We start from the raw sequence: 15,537 nt of genomic DNA on the forward strand, positions 1-15,537 counted from the left end.
CAGAAGATGGACCAGGCGAGTGGCAATCCTCTTCACAACGCCATCGAGCTCCAGGGTGCCCTGTTGGGCAAGAGGATTTATCCGCTGCGAGACTTGCTGTTGACTCCTTGACCGCCCAGCTCTCGAATCTTACCCAGCAGTTCCATTACTACCGTCATGAAGCCACTGGTTCGGCTGGACAGCCAGATTCTTCTGAGCCGCGCATTAACAACCCGCTGTGCTACTCGGGTGAGCCCTCACAGTGTCGATCTTTCCTCACCCAATGCGAGGTTGTTTTTTCCCTCCAGCCATCTACTACATCCAGTTCCTCTACCAAGGAACGGTCTAAGGTGGCTTATGTGATTTCTCTCCTCAATGGACGGGCTCGAGAGTGGGTGGCGGCGAACTGGGAGGCAGAGGTAGACTGTGTATTCAAGTTTTCTCTTTTTAAGGAGGAGATGATCCGAGTTTTTGACCGGTCTGCACACAGTGACGAAGCATCTCGTCTCCTATCCACTTTTTGCACCAGAGTAAGAGGTCAGTCATTGATTACTCGATTGAGTTTCGAACCCTGATCACGACGAGTGGATGGAACGATCCGGCACTCCTCGCCCGCTTACTCGAGGGTCTGAACTCAGAGATCAAGGATGAGGTCTTTGTCCGAGAAGTTTCAGACAGTTTCGATTCCCTTGTCGAGCAGGCCCTTCGCATCGAAAGACGTTTTGATATCTGACGAAGGGCCCGCAGAATAGAAGCTTAATTATTTCCCGCCTCCACGGCGACACAGCCACCTCTACCATCTACTGCTGATCCTGAGCCGATGCAACTAGGGGGGCTTCGTATATCCATACGGAACGCCAACGCAGGATTATGAAACGCCTTTGCATGTACTGTGCTGCCGCAGATCATTTTGTCTCTAGGTGCCCAGTAAAAGCCAGCGCTCGTCAGTAGGCGGAGGGTTGCTGACGAGCGCAACATCATGGGTCTCTCCATCTAAGTCCTGCACTTCCCTTCCCGTACACCTCTGCTGGCTGGGATCATCAGTTTCTTGCTCTGCATTGATTAACTCGGGGGCGGAGGGGAACTTCATTGCCGAGACTTGGGCCTTGGAACAAGGTATTCCTCTCTTAGATTTACAGGACTCCACCCCCCTGTTCGTCCTAGATGGCAGCTCCCTTCCTAGGGTGCAGAGAAGAACTTCTCCATTGACTCTTACTGTTTCAGGAAATCATAGAGAGACTATTTCTTTTTTGTTTTTCATTGGTTTCAGTGGTTTTAGGCCATCCTTGGTTAGTTCTCCACAACCCCCAGCTTAACTGGGCGAAGGGATCTAATCTGTCTTGGAGATTGTCTTGTCATGTTGATTGTCTGTCTTCTGCTGTTCCCCGTCTCGTCTGTAACTGTTTTTCAGGAGGAGCCAGGTGATTTATCCGGAGTGCCGGAGGAGTATCACGATTTCGGGAGGTATTCAGCCGTTCCCTGGCCACTTCTCTCCCGCCTCATCGCCCGTATGATTGCAGTATAGATCTTCTCCCAGGTACCACGCCCCCTCTGGGAAAACTATACTCGTTATCCACTCCCGAACGGGAGACGCTTGAGATATACCTTTCTGACTCACTCAACGCCGGTACGATCGTTCCCTCCTCATCTCCAGCGGGAGCCGGCTTCTTCTTTGTGAAGAAGAAGGACGGCTCCCTGCGTCCCTGTATAGACTATCGGGGTTTAAATGACATCACTGTCAAGAATCGTTATCCGTTGCCACTGATGTCATCTGCCTTCGAAGTCTTGCAGGGAGCAAGGGTTTTTACGAAGCTCGATTTACGTAACGCCTATCACCTAGTGCGTATAAGGGAGGGGGATGAATGGAAGACCGCGTTTAACACGCCCCTCGGGCACTTTGAATACAGAGTCCTTCCTTTCGTGTTAGTAAACGCCCCCGTGTTTTTTCAAGCCTTAGTCAATGACATCCTATTGGACATGCTCAATGTCTTCGTGTTAGTCTACCTCGATGACATTTTGATCTTTTCGCCATCACTCCAGGTGCACGTCCAACATGTTCGTCGTGTCCTTCAGCGGCTACTGGAGAATCGACTTTATATAAAGGCTGAGAAATGTTCTTTCCACGCCTCCTCAGTTACTTTTCTGGGTTCGGTCATTTCGGCAGAAGGGATCAGTATGGACCCAGCTAAGGTCCAGGTGGTCACTGACTGGCCCGTGCCCGAATTCCGCCTCGCGCTAAAAAAAATTCTCGGGTTTGCTAATTTTTACCGTCGTTTTATACCTGGTTTCAGTCAAGTGGCCGCTCCCCTTACTGCTCTGATCTCAGTCAAGTCCCAGTTTAGGTTGTCAGATTCTACGCAGACTGCGTTTGACGTTCTAAAGTGTCTTTTCACTACAGCGCATATCCTTCTTACCCCTGACTTCACTAAACAATTTATTGTCGAGGTCGACGCTTCTGAAGTGGGGGTCGGGCTGTTCTTTCCCAGCGTTCCACCGCTGACGGAAAGATACACCCCTGCGCTTTTTTTTCTCACCGTCTTTCCCCCGCTGAGTGCAATTACGACGTGGGCAACGGCGAACTGCTCGCCATCCGTCTAGCGTTAGGCGAGTGGCGACAGTGACTAGAGGGAGCTCCCGTTCCTTTTATGGTCTGGACAGATCACCGTAATCTAGAATATATCCGTAAGGCCAAAAGACTTAACGCTCGTCAAGCCCGCTTGGCTCTGTTCTTTACCCGTTTCGATTTTACCATCTCTTATCGCCCGGGCTCCAAGACCGTCAAGCCTGACATGCTATCTCGTCTTTTTGACTCCTCTTCATCGACTGAGCCTGAGGAGAATATTCCCCCGGGTCCATCTGGGGAATAGAGGGGCTGGTAAAGCGTTCTCTTTCTCGAGTCATAATCCCGCACAATGTTCCTAAGGGACTTCTTTTTGTCCCCGTGTCCACGCGACGAGCTGTCCTTCAGTGGGGACACACCTCCAAATTGACTGCCCATCCCGGCGTCCGGGGCACCCTCGCTTTTATCCGTCAGCGCTTTGGGTGGTCTTCTTTGGAACGAGATGTGCGACTGTTTATTGCCTCCTGCGTTACGTGCACACAGACTAAGGCTGGCAATTCCCCTCCAGCCGGTCTGCTTCGTCCGTTACCAGTGCCTACACTACCGTGGTCTCACTTAGCTCTCGACTTTATCACCGGGCTCACCCTCTCAGCGGGTAACACCGTTATTCTAACCGTGGTAGATCGTTTTTCTAAGTCGGCCCATTTTATTCCGCCCGCTAAACTCCCCTCTGCCAAAGAGACCGCCCAGATCATGGTTGATCATGTTTTTAAGCTACATGGTTTACCAACTGATATAGTGTCTGATAGAGGCCCCCAATTTTCTTCTCAGTTCTGGAGAGAATTTTGTCGCCTGATTGGGGCATCCGTTAGCCTCTCATCCGGGTATAACCCCCAAACGAACGGCCAAGCAGAACGGACCAATCAGATTGTCGCCCGCATTCTTCGCAGTCTCACCCATCAGAATCCCGCGTCCTGGTCTCAGCATCTTTCCTGGGCTGAATTCGCCCATAATTCGCTTCCGTCCTCTGCTACAGGTCTTTCACCCTTCCATTGCTGTCTCGGCTATCAACCTCCGTTATTGGCATCCCAAGACTCTGAGTCTAATGTTCCATCGGTACAAGCTTTTATTAGCCGCTGCAAACGCACCTGGAGGAGAGTGCGGTCTGCTCTCTGTCGAGCTAGAAAACGCATGACCGTTGCGGCCAATAAGCGCAGAATTAAGAGTCCTCGCTATGTTTGCGGTCAGAGAGTGTGGTTATCCACTTCCAATTTACCTCTCCAGTCCGATTTACGTAAATTGTCTCCCCTTTTTGTTGGACCATTCCGCATTGTAAGGGTCATAAGTCCGGTCGCAGTTAAACTTCACCTTCCACCTAATTTACAGACAGACAGACAGACAGACAAGCAAAACAAACAGACAGACAGACAGACAGACAAGCAAAACAGACAGACAGACAAGCAAAACAGACAGACAGACAGACAGACAAGCAAAACAGACAGACAGACAAGCAAAACAGACAGACAGACAGACAAGCAAAACAGACAGACAGACAAGCAAAACAGACAGACAAGCAAAACAGACAGACAGACAAGCAAAACAGACAGACAGACAAGCAAAACAGACAGACAAGCAAAACAGACAGACAGACAGACAGACAGATAAGCAAAACAGACAGACAGACAGACAGACAGACAGACAGACAGACAAGCAAAACAGACAGACAAGCAAAACAGACAGACAGACAGACAGACAGATAAGCAAAACAGACAGACAGACAGACAGACAGACAAGCAAAACAGACAGACAGACAGACAAGCAAAACAGACAGACAGACAGACAGACAAGCAAAACAGACAGACAGACAGACAAGCAAAACAGACAGACAGACAGACAAGCAAGACAGACAGACAAGCAAAACAGACAGACAGACAAGCAAAACAGACAGACAGACAGACAGACAGACAAGCAAAACAGACAGACAGGAACGGTTACCTCCCTTTCCTCCGCCCAGAGAATCTGGCATGCCCATGCAAACACTCAAGAGATCATTGCTTGTGAACGAGTGAATGCTGGCAGTTTCTCAGTGTTTGGATGTACAAATGAAAACAGAAGTCTTTTTTCAGTTCCTTCTGATCTGTGATCAGTGATTTCTGATGTGTAGCTAATTATTTATTATCCGTGCACACACTGCGGCTTCTCTCTCTCCCGACAGAACGGTGTTTTCGTGTTTTCTATCTTTGGAGTCAGTGTTTTTGTACGTCCTCGGCGCGTCTATCTGTTCTAAAATGTGCATACAGTCGTTTCTGCTCAACATCAGCAGAGTAACATCTTTAGAGATAAACCTCACACACGCCGAAGCTCGGGCTGCACTGACCGGTCGGCCTTCAACATCCCCGACCCCCAGTACTGCATCTGGCCCACAGCGGAGGCACCAAACGCGGCCAGAGATTAAGCAGAAGGGGGGTAAGCGTGAGCATATCCGGGCTAGGCAGCCTAGCTCCACAATAAACTGGATTACATTTGATTACTGCTGTTGTGTCTTTGTTTGCGCTGTGTACTCAATGCGCGTCACTGACGCCTTTCATATGATAGGAACATATCTAAAAAATAATGCTATTATCAACACTTACTCGTAACTCGTTCATCTCGACAGCTGTAATGATACTTTGCATGTGTTACAAAGTTGGTAATAATGATGAAGACGGACTCGGTGTGACTGGGACTCGTGTTTATTCAGAACTCTCAGATACAAACACAATAAACTCGCGCTGACAGCGCTCTCATAACTCAGTAGTTACTATAAATAATTTTGTTAGCGATCGCTGAGCTCAGTCTCTGGTACATTAGTGATGTCCGGTTCGTAAATGATCTTTCTTTTGAACCGGTTCTTTTTAGTGAACCGAATCAGTTCACCAAATCGGACTGAATCGTTCTAAAGGGTTCGCGTCTCCAGTCAGCGCTGATCCATAATTTACTAAAGTTACTAACTTTCTGACATGAGTGACAGTCCCTCCGACTAAAAATAGACTAATAACCTGAAGTATATGCTGTAACTATAACAGTTCACTGATCTGAGACTGACAGAACTGATGTGAAGTGAACTCAGGTCCATCCGTCTCTCTGGCAGCAGCTCGTGCCTGCTCGTGCCTCGTAGACCTCGTTAAACCACGCCCCCTCTGCTCATTTCAAATGCAAAGATGTCAGCCAATCACAACAGTGGGCGTTTTTACTGAAGTCTCACAGCAGACACGCCTCTTGAGACAGGGCATTCAGGCACAGGGCAAACATCAGTATTGAAAAAATGCCTTTTATTTCTAAAATATGACATTTTATGATGTAAAAATCATACTAACAATATAAGTACACCTCAGGAAACATTATAAAATAATAGAAAAATGCCATGCCATGGGACCTTTAACAGTTAGTGCACAAATAATAAAATGTTTTATACACTTTCCAGTTTGATTGTACAGTAGTTCGGTGTAGGAGGGAAGTCAGACTGTCAGTTTTATAAGAGCAGGACAGGAAGAAGCTCTTCACCTACAAACTGAACACAGATCAAACAATTAGCCTCTTTGCTGCAAAAGCTGTTTCTCCACCACCACAAACAGATCAAACTTTCTGAAGAAAGGCAGCTTTCAGCAGGTTTCAGTTTGACTCAATAGATGAGCTGACAATAGACACCTCTAGCCTGGATGTCAGCCGAACTTAGCACCGCCCACAACGTTTGAGGTTGGGATGTCTGACTAGAATCGAGAAGAATCTGAGTATGACAACAGCAGGCTATCACACCTCAGTAAGACTGGCAAGAATGCGAGGTGTCTGTTTTTAGCGGATAGTCTTTATTGAACTACTGACGAAAAGCTTTCACATGTTTGTTTTGTTCTGTTTGTGCTGGTGGAGTCTGAATGGTAAGTTATAAATATATACCTCATTTAGTTCTGTTTCAGAGCAATAAAGCTGATGCTGTGGTTCAATTAAATGATTTGCATTGCTATTTTTCCCAGGTAGTTTAAATAAAACAGATGGATTCAGGCCAATTGTTTAGTGAGCCTATAATGTGCCATATATAAAGCTACTAAATATTTTCATTTAAAAGAAAAATCTTTGTTCCTGTTCCAATGTTCTTCAAATCACATTTAGTTACAAATTCTGAATATTTGAGCTTAAGGGTCCTTTTAGGGTTATAGTGTCAAAGAGACAAAATTGTAAAATTAGATATAACTTTATATAGAAAAGTTTAGTTTTCTGTTCACATTTCTATTTATATTGTTCACGTCTTGTGGCTTTACTATTGAAACAGTATTTCAATGTTTACGGATCGGCCCCATTCATGGCTATTGTAAGTGTCTCATGTTAACAGACTTTTGCTTTTCTGCAGGACAAGGGACTTTTTTTGGTGGTAATCAAAATTTAAAAATGCTGATTTCAGAATTTGTAAACCAACAAGAGCCTTAATCTGTGACAAAACCACTTCATATTCATCAGGTGTGTTTGGTGAGTCAGTGTCAGTGATGGAGGGTGAATCAATCACTCTAAACACGGATGTTACTGAAATACATGAAGACGATGATTTACTGTGGAAATTTGGAGCAGGAACGTCTCTGATAGCGGAAATCAGTAAAGCGGCTGGGATTTTCTCCACATATAATGGTGCTGATGGGAGATTCAGAGACGGACTGAAGCTGGACAATCAAACTGGATCTCTGACCATAACAAACATCACAACTGAACATGCTGGAGTTTATCAACTACAGATTAGTGGACTTAAGTGGTCATCAAAATCCTTCAGTGTTTCTGTCTATGGTGAGTAGAGAGAGCATTTGTCTGAATGGTCACATATTCTTGTAAAATTTTGGTTTCATTAAAAGTTAAGCTGAATCGACAGAATTTGAAGTATAATGTTGCTTAACACAATGAGGTGCTTAGAATCGAAGTGAATAATAACTTATTTGGAGGGTTTAAAATCAGAAATCTGAAGCTTATAATTTAATACAACACATTAATGAATCTGTTAAAACTTGTGTACTATTTGAGATTTATAGTGTTATAGTGTCAGAGGAGCAACAAAGTTGTAAAGTCTCACTGTAACAGAAAAGTTGAGTTAAGCGTTTCTATTCATATTGTTCATGTCTTGTGGCTTTACTATTGAAACAATATTTTAATGTTTGCTGGACAAGTTCATTTTTTTTATTGTTGTGGGAATCAACATTATGCCACAAAAGTTGTTGATTGAGTTTAACTTGTACTAAACTAAGAATATTATATAAAATATTTTATCATTTTATAGCTTGAGATGAGAAACACTCACTGACTGTCAACACAATACACCAAAAATAAGATTTATCCATCTTTGTTTATTCTCTCATGTTTTCCAGTTAATCTGCCTGTTCCTAACATTACCAGAGATTGTTCATCATCATCCTCAAATTGTTCACTGGTGTGTTCAGTGGTGAATGTGAGTCATGTGACTCTCTCCTGGTACAAAGGAAACAGTTTATTGTCCAGCATCAGAGTGTCTGATCTCAGCATCAGTCTCTCTCTACCTCTGGAGGTGGAATATCAGGATAAAAACACCTACAGCTGTGTGCTTAACAATCCCATCAGCCACCAAACCAGACATCCCGACATCACTCAACTCTGTCACTCATGTGCAGGTACGTTGATATTAATTGATTAACTCTCAGTTATACAGTGCTGATGTTTGATAGTGTTTGTTGTAGGTCAGACAGACCGATTCAGTCACACTAAAGGCTCATTTTGTTCATTACAGATCCAAATCTACCTTTATTGTACATAGTGTTGATCTCTGCGGCCGCCACTGGATCTTTGCTGATTTTTGCTGTAGTCGTGATGTGCTGCATCTGCAAGAAATGTAGAAAAACAGGTCAGGACAAAAAAAGCCATTCATTTAAAAAAATATATATATTTTTAAGACACAAATTTTGAAATAATATTGAAAACTTTGCCGTTGTAACTCTGTGATTATTTTCAATGCAGTTCAGACACGGGAGGAAGACCGAACTGATTCAGCATGGTGTAAATCAACAACACAAACAAAGGTAACAGTCAAATATTATTAATGATAAATTATACATTAAACTGGCTTATCCACCTGGCGTGCTATTGGCGGGTTTAACACAATGACGATAGAGAAAGTAAAGTACGTCACCTGGATCGTTGGTCTGATTGGTTGAAGGACTATCCAATTGCGTACAGTCATTTGAACTATGCCCGTTGATCACGCCTCTTGTGCAGTATTGAATACAGAGCAGACTCCCCAGACTAATATTCAATCTTAAAAGATTGAGCTTGGTCTGGTGATAGCCAGACATGCACACCAGTAATGTTTTTTTTTTCTGAGGCACGTTTATAAAAGCTAAATGCCCTAGTTGAATTTAGGCCTAGTCCTGGCTTAAAGTAGCCTAGAAATCTAGATGCACCCTAGCGGCAGAACATTTATTTTGCCGCGAGTGTAGTCTAGCAACTCTCAGTAGACCTGAGAGCTGGAAAAAACCAAACTCTGGTCAGGCCAATCACATCGTGTGTAGAGTCGGTGGACGGGCTTAACATAATGACGGTACGTCACGGCAGAGTTGCGGAGGTTCTGCGTACTACTCGTAAACAAAGAAGCTGACGAACAGCGGTCTTCAGAATCGGCTTTGGCCACGACTCTGGAAGACTTGGAGTTAAGCTTTTATTTGAGAAAAGAACAAAGAACGGCACTGAAGTCATTCTTAAGAAAAGAAGGTATGTGCGAAGTTTTGCCGACCGGATACGGCGAAAGTCTATCAACTAATGTAGCTCGGCTTCATCTTCTTCTTTGCTCTGGTTGGTTGTGGCGCTCATGGCGCTATCCAATTGCGTGCAGAGGGAATTTGAAAGACAACCGTTTATCCCGCGCCTCGGATTGAGCCCTGTCAATGGTGAGTTTCCAGACCCAACATCTTGATGTGGGTCTGGCTTGTCAGGCTAGGCTTAAAGGGTTAGGTCACCCAAAAATGAAAATTATGTCATTACTCACTCACCCTCATGACGTTCCAAACTCGTAAGACCTTCGTTCATCTTCAAAACACAAATGAAGATATTTTTGATGAAATCCGAGAGCTCTCTGTACTACCCATAGGCAGTAACATCAGTGCAACCTTTAATGCCCAGAAAGGTAGTAAAGACGTTGTTAAAATAGTCAAAATGACTCCAGTGGTTCAACCTTAATTTTAGTAAGTGACAAGAATACATTTTGTATGCAAAAAAACCCCAAAATAATGACTTTATTCATCAATCTCTTCTCTTCGACGTCATTCCTATGCTGTTGATAAATACATTGCGGCGCTTCCGAGATCTACGGCAGAACGGTGGCTTTCCATTGGCCGATGCTATTCACATGAGCACCACCCACACGCCGACAACGAGAGAGAGAGAGACTGACAAACACGATGTCGGTGACACCCCCCAGTACTGAATAGGAAAAGAAAGAGTCACTGAGAACTGTCACACTGTAATCCTTTGTAAATAAATTGCTTTGTTGCTCTAAAATCACACATACAACGTCACAAAGTTGTTAACTCATGTTTGCGTTGCTGAAGTCTGTCCTGGAGCTGCAGCGTCTCTGCGGTTCATGATTATCTGAGGTGAAACGCAGCTTTAGCAGCCATTGGTTGTTTTGTAGACATGCTGCAACAAGTGTCTGAGCTGTTGCTTAAGTGTGAAAGACAATCATTCTCAGAGCAGACCTGCAGAACTTTAACTGTTTGATGATTTAACGGTTTAAAAAGTCATGATTGATGTCATTTCCTCTTGCTGCTCCATGTTAGCATCTGTTCTGCAGTAGTAGTAGTTCTTTGAAAAAATTTTACTGACAAGAGTTTGTGTTTCCAATTGCAGAAATCAAAGACAGATGCTGTGTATGAAAATGTCCCCAAAAAAAGATGATTACCGGACCTACCGGACCTGGTTACCTCACACCTTTTGGTGTTGTTCCAATTATTCTCTGCCAGGATGTTTCTCTTCTGCCTTTGTTTTGTTTTTGCTCTTCGTATTACATCTTTGTTTTTGCACACGCTCTGTATTGCTTTAATTTATTGGTTCACAAATAGCATAGCATCCAGAATCTCAACTAAAATGTTCTATCACATGCAAACCTATCTTTCATTATTAAATATTGATCTCATTTGCTGCTTGTTTTTTTTTCTTGTCAGTTATGCGCCGCCCCCATCAAAATTCCAGAAATATAAATGTATACAAAAATGATATAAAAGTGAAATAAAAATAAAATAGTTTACTCATACGACGTGCCAGCTTTTAATAAAAACTGGCTTTGATGGGTTAACTATTTTATATGTTCTTCAATATGTTTCATGCGGTTTCATGGGCAAGGGACGCCGGACAAATGGATGTCTATCTGAGTTCAAAAATCTACGGGCAGCATGTGAACTGAAGCTGGTCTCTAATTGGTTTCTTAAAGATCCTCCTCCGGACGCAGGTCGCTGAGTCCCTGGCGAATCAGAATTGGATGCGTGTTATTTTATCCAATCTGATTGGTTCTCGTCACCTGTCATTCAACTTTACACTCTTGGCCACTAAAACGAAAGTGCGCGGGCGACACCGTCACTCCGACTCCACCAAAACCTTGCTAGGATGATCACTTTCGTAGAGATGGCAGCAGTTAAACCAAATTCTTTCACAAGGCGTTTGTTGGAAGAAAAAATAGGATAACGGATCCCGAACTGGACCAACGCGAATCAGCAGCAGGCCAGTGACAGGACGCAGCTGCACTCGGAGCTTCACGCACTTGTTATGAGAAACGTAAGGGCTGGCTGGATGTGTTGTTAATGCCCTTTATTGCTTTCCCTGTCTTTTATTTCAAAGTGTCGGTACTGAAGTTTTGTGGACAACAACGGGGGTAAGAGACCTCAAATATCTAACTGAACAATGCAAACGTCATGACACTACTGAGATGACTGACTTTAATCAGAGAGTCATTGAGAAATTTGCTGGCCAGAAAGAAAGGAGAGCAAAATTTGTGTTCAAGTAGTCAACATGCTAGTCTGTTCTGTTGCTGTTTTTCCTTTCCTCATTCAATTATATGTGGGAAATGAATGTGTAAAAAGATAAAAGTGAAGACACTGTTTTCTCTTTAATGCTTGAATTTAGTCAACATGCATCTTGATACTGGGAGTCAATGGGATGCTAACAGCAGGTGATGGCTTGGTTAGCAATGGCTGCCCCTATGGATGGTACGCTTTCCGGGGGCTGGATTACCCCCTTGATTACACCCAGGGCCGACCCGCGGCAGAGGCAAACGCTTATTTTTACCTTAAACTTTATGCAAGCAGATGTTCTGGGTACTCAGTGTGATTTTATAAAAAAATCATGTCCGTTTTTTATAAACATATATAGCTTTTTTAATAGCCCAATGTTTTTACTCTACAGTTGTGCAGTTTTAAGGGGATATAGGGCATTTTTAAAATGTTAATGTTTACTTCCAAGTCTTCAGAGCGGCAAGCCCATAAAATCCGAGCGTGCAGGAGAGAGCCACAAAACCAGGGTAGAAAATAGCCTATTACTTATTCATTACTGAGGTCGTGGTAGAGGTTTTTGAGGAGATTGGCTAATTAAAGTATTTAGCTCTGACACTTTTGGTATGGCAAGATGTCTTAAAATGTATTTATTTTTCTAACATTTAAACTTAGACCACATTATTAGATTACCCTTTGACTTTATGAATACACATAAATGACAGCTTGATTTTGATGATTTTTTATCTTTCTTTGTGCATTTATTTAAAGACCGTATGTACCATTTTTTTTTGTCACTGGCGTTACCTTGCTTCTTTGACAATATTAAGGTTTTTATGAATATTATTTCTAAAAAATTTTCAGCACATGTAGTCAGAGTTACCCATAGGGAAGGTGACACCTGCAGTGACAGTAACACCTGTAATAATTTCACTTTTGGGCCCAAACAAGGGACGCCAATTATGTAGTGATTTTACCTTCGTCCATCCAAGGACGTTAAGTAAGGTAGTGATTGGTTCTCACGTCACCGATGACGTTGTGATTTTTGGATCACACGTCACTTAAGGTGTGGTTATGAGTACATCAGATGACCACCTTCCCCCTCTCTTAGTTTGGGACACTAGTCAAGGTATTTTACCTTGGCTCTATGAGAACACTCCAAACGGGAGGCTGTTCAATCATTTTAGATTGAATGTAAAGTGGGGAGAGTTGGTCAGCTGATTTATCTGAAAGATTGGTGAGATTTCTAACTTGTAGAGCCTTTTCTGTATTACCAGCACAAGTAAGACACAATTGTAATAAAATAGATTTTATTAACAAAAGATAAACAAGAATAACTAACACAACTACTAAATGAATACAATGAATGATAAAGGAATAAAGTGCATAAAATACATAAAATACATGTGATTAAGTTGAGTGTGGCTATGGAAGAGTTGCGTTATCTTATGGAAAGATAAACTGTTGTTTCTCTGAAACTAAGGTGAAGAACCTTATTATGCATCAAACAAATAACGGAAGATTATTTGTTATTAACTAGCATCAGTTAAATTACCTCTAATGTAAATTAGAAAATCATATACTGATAATACAACAATGCCAAGGTTTCTGGGAAGAGGTTTGGTTAAGTGATATTTACGTTCGACGTGGTTGAGTAAGCAGTCCGATGGAGGTGACTTCTTCCACTGGTTGTGCTGGGTGACAAATGCAGTGGGAAAGGAGCTGGAATCCGTTTCAACAGTCTTGAACACTAAGATCTGTGGGATGCTGATCTCCTGGAGCACCAAAGGGTCCTAAAATCTGGAACACGCAGATGAGGCCCTGAAGTAGGTGCAGAAGGTCCTTAATCTGGAACACGCAGACGAAGGAACCTTGAAGTGAAGGTTTGCTCTCCTGAGCTTAACTTTGTTGCAAATGTCTCTGTGTGTCTTCTGCCTCTGTGGGTCAGACACTCAGGACTTGGTCAATCCGCTTTGGTCTCTCTGGCATGGAGACTCGGGACGTGCTGTAGTCTTGCTGGACTAAAACTCTGAACGTAGTGGTTGTTAATGTCTCTTTCCTCACAGGCTGGAGGCTCAGAACGTGGTCGTATCTGTTGCTGCCTCACAAGCTGGAGACTCAGATCCTTGGATCTTTTTTTGTCTCTCTGGATTAACCAGAGGCTCAGAACTTGGTGAACTGTTACAGTCTCATCCTTGCCGGGAAGACTCAGAACTTGTTGCTCTGTCACAATCTCTCTCAAGGAGAAATTCAGAACCAGGTGTGTCTGTTGAAAGGGTACCTTTATCCTTTTCCGAATAGGAGGAGATTGCAATTTGGCGCTTCTCCATTCCAGTGTTGCAATTGGCTGCTGGCATCAGAGGGTGTCCACAGTGAGACTCACCCTCCTTTCTCCTCTGGAACTCATTTGCATACTGTACACAGTTAGAAGTCTTTAAAGTGTCTTTAAAGTTTACCAATGCATTTCTCACTTTCCAAACCACAAATCAGAATACCCTTGGCAATATTCTAAACACATAGAAACCAAATATGATGGGAAAAGATTGAACTGTTCATTAATTTGTTCATTAACAGCTGATTCTGCGTAAGATGTTGCATTACAAATAGCCGTCACTGAGAATACTTATTTCTCTGAATAAATATGAAATGGATGTGTGTAGTTTACATCAGTTTTAAGGTTTCCAAACATAGTTATGAATGGATTTAGATGAATCATTGTGGTCTTTGTTTCACCCAGTACTGCTAAGGTCCTGTGGAATTTTTATGGCAGTCATAGACCAGGACATTAGGGATGTGGGTGAAGGGCAGAAACTGCATTTGGGCCAATGAGATGTCTTGTCCTTCCTGGGCTTGGTACAAGAGCTGGCCTTTTTGGCCTCTAAAGCCGCGTTTCCACCGCAGGAACTTTACCCCGGAACCAGGAACTTTGTGGGGGGAACTCGGTGTGTTTCGACCGCAGGAACCAGGGTCTAAATGAAGTTCCGGGTAAATATTTCCCCCTCCAAACGGCCCTGCTTGCGAGGTGGGACTTTTGAAAAGATCCCGAACTTTCGGGGGTGGGACTTGGGCGCTGAACATGCTGATTGGTTGAGCTCTCGCAGCTATTTTTTTTTCCACCGCCATATTTACAAGTCTTTTGCGAGGTGAGTTCTGTGGGTTTTGCGTTCAGTAAATATTTTTTTTGCAACAATGGAGTTCAACAAAAAATTCGACCGATGGACCGACGACGAGGTTCAGGCTTTATTGAGCATATATGCGGAGGAGGACATCCAGCGGGAACTGGAAACGGCGACCCGCAATGAAAAGGTATAACTGAAGATATCGACTCGGTTCCAGTCACACTGGAAAACAGTGCAGAGAGAAGTTGAAGAAATTAGACAAGATTACAAGAAATTAAAGGATCATAACAACCGGAGCGGTTCCGACCGGCGTATCAACAAGTGGTATGACCGCCTGGACGCGTTGCTGGGACACAGACCGTCCTTTTCTGGCGCAGCGGTAACGAAAGACTCGGCTAGTGCGTTGTTGGAAACCATCCAGGAATCCGAGTGGGTTGAAGGTAAGTTAAATATATCATCTTGGTATCATCTATTAAACTCGTTGCAGTGTTTAAACACGTTGCAGTAACTGTTTTCAACGTGCTTTTCCAGGTGTAACGAGTGGCCCTGATGAATCGCAGGCAACGGAGACCAGCGTGTTTTCCCCCGCGGTCACCAGTACGTTATAAAGCTGACAAAAATGTGTATATATTTAAAAACTGATGTGTAATCCTTAATGGTTTTGTTGTTTTTAATTGTAAACTTAAATTGCCCATGATAAAAATTGCACACTGGGCATTGTTCAAGCTGGGCAAACAATTGTTCATTATTTGTAGTGAAAACACTTTAAATAATTAATTGATGGTTTCTATTGTTTCATGGTTGTCTTGTGTATTAATTTCCATGTGTTTCTGTGCAATTTTTCTACTTAGAGAAAAGG

General features: G+C 43.3%; 1 protein-coding gene across 1 annotated transcript; it reads left to right on the top strand.

Annotated features, from left to right (window-relative positions):
• Nucleotides 1–6,289: 6,289 nt before the first annotated feature.
• Nucleotides 6,290–10,711, top strand: LOC307120376 (SLAM family member 9-like). Its single transcript, XM_079807394.1, has 6 exons — nucleotides 6,290–6,453; nucleotides 7,031–7,348; nucleotides 7,921–8,199; nucleotides 8,316–8,429; nucleotides 8,543–8,604; nucleotides 10,427–10,711. Exons 1-6 carry the CDS (start codon nucleotides 6,414–6,416, stop codon nucleotides 10,472–10,474), a joined length of 861 nt encoding a protein of 286 aa, XP_079663520.1. The 5' UTR covers nucleotides 6,290–6,413; the 3' UTR covers nucleotides 10,475–10,711.
• Nucleotides 10,712–15,537: the final 4,826 nt, after the last annotated feature.

Source organism: Gobio gobio (assembly GCF_949357685.1).
Source record: "Gobio gobio genome assembly, chromosome: 24".
Taxonomy (NCBI): Eukaryota; Metazoa; Chordata; class Actinopteri; order Cypriniformes; family Gobionidae; genus Gobio; species Gobio gobio.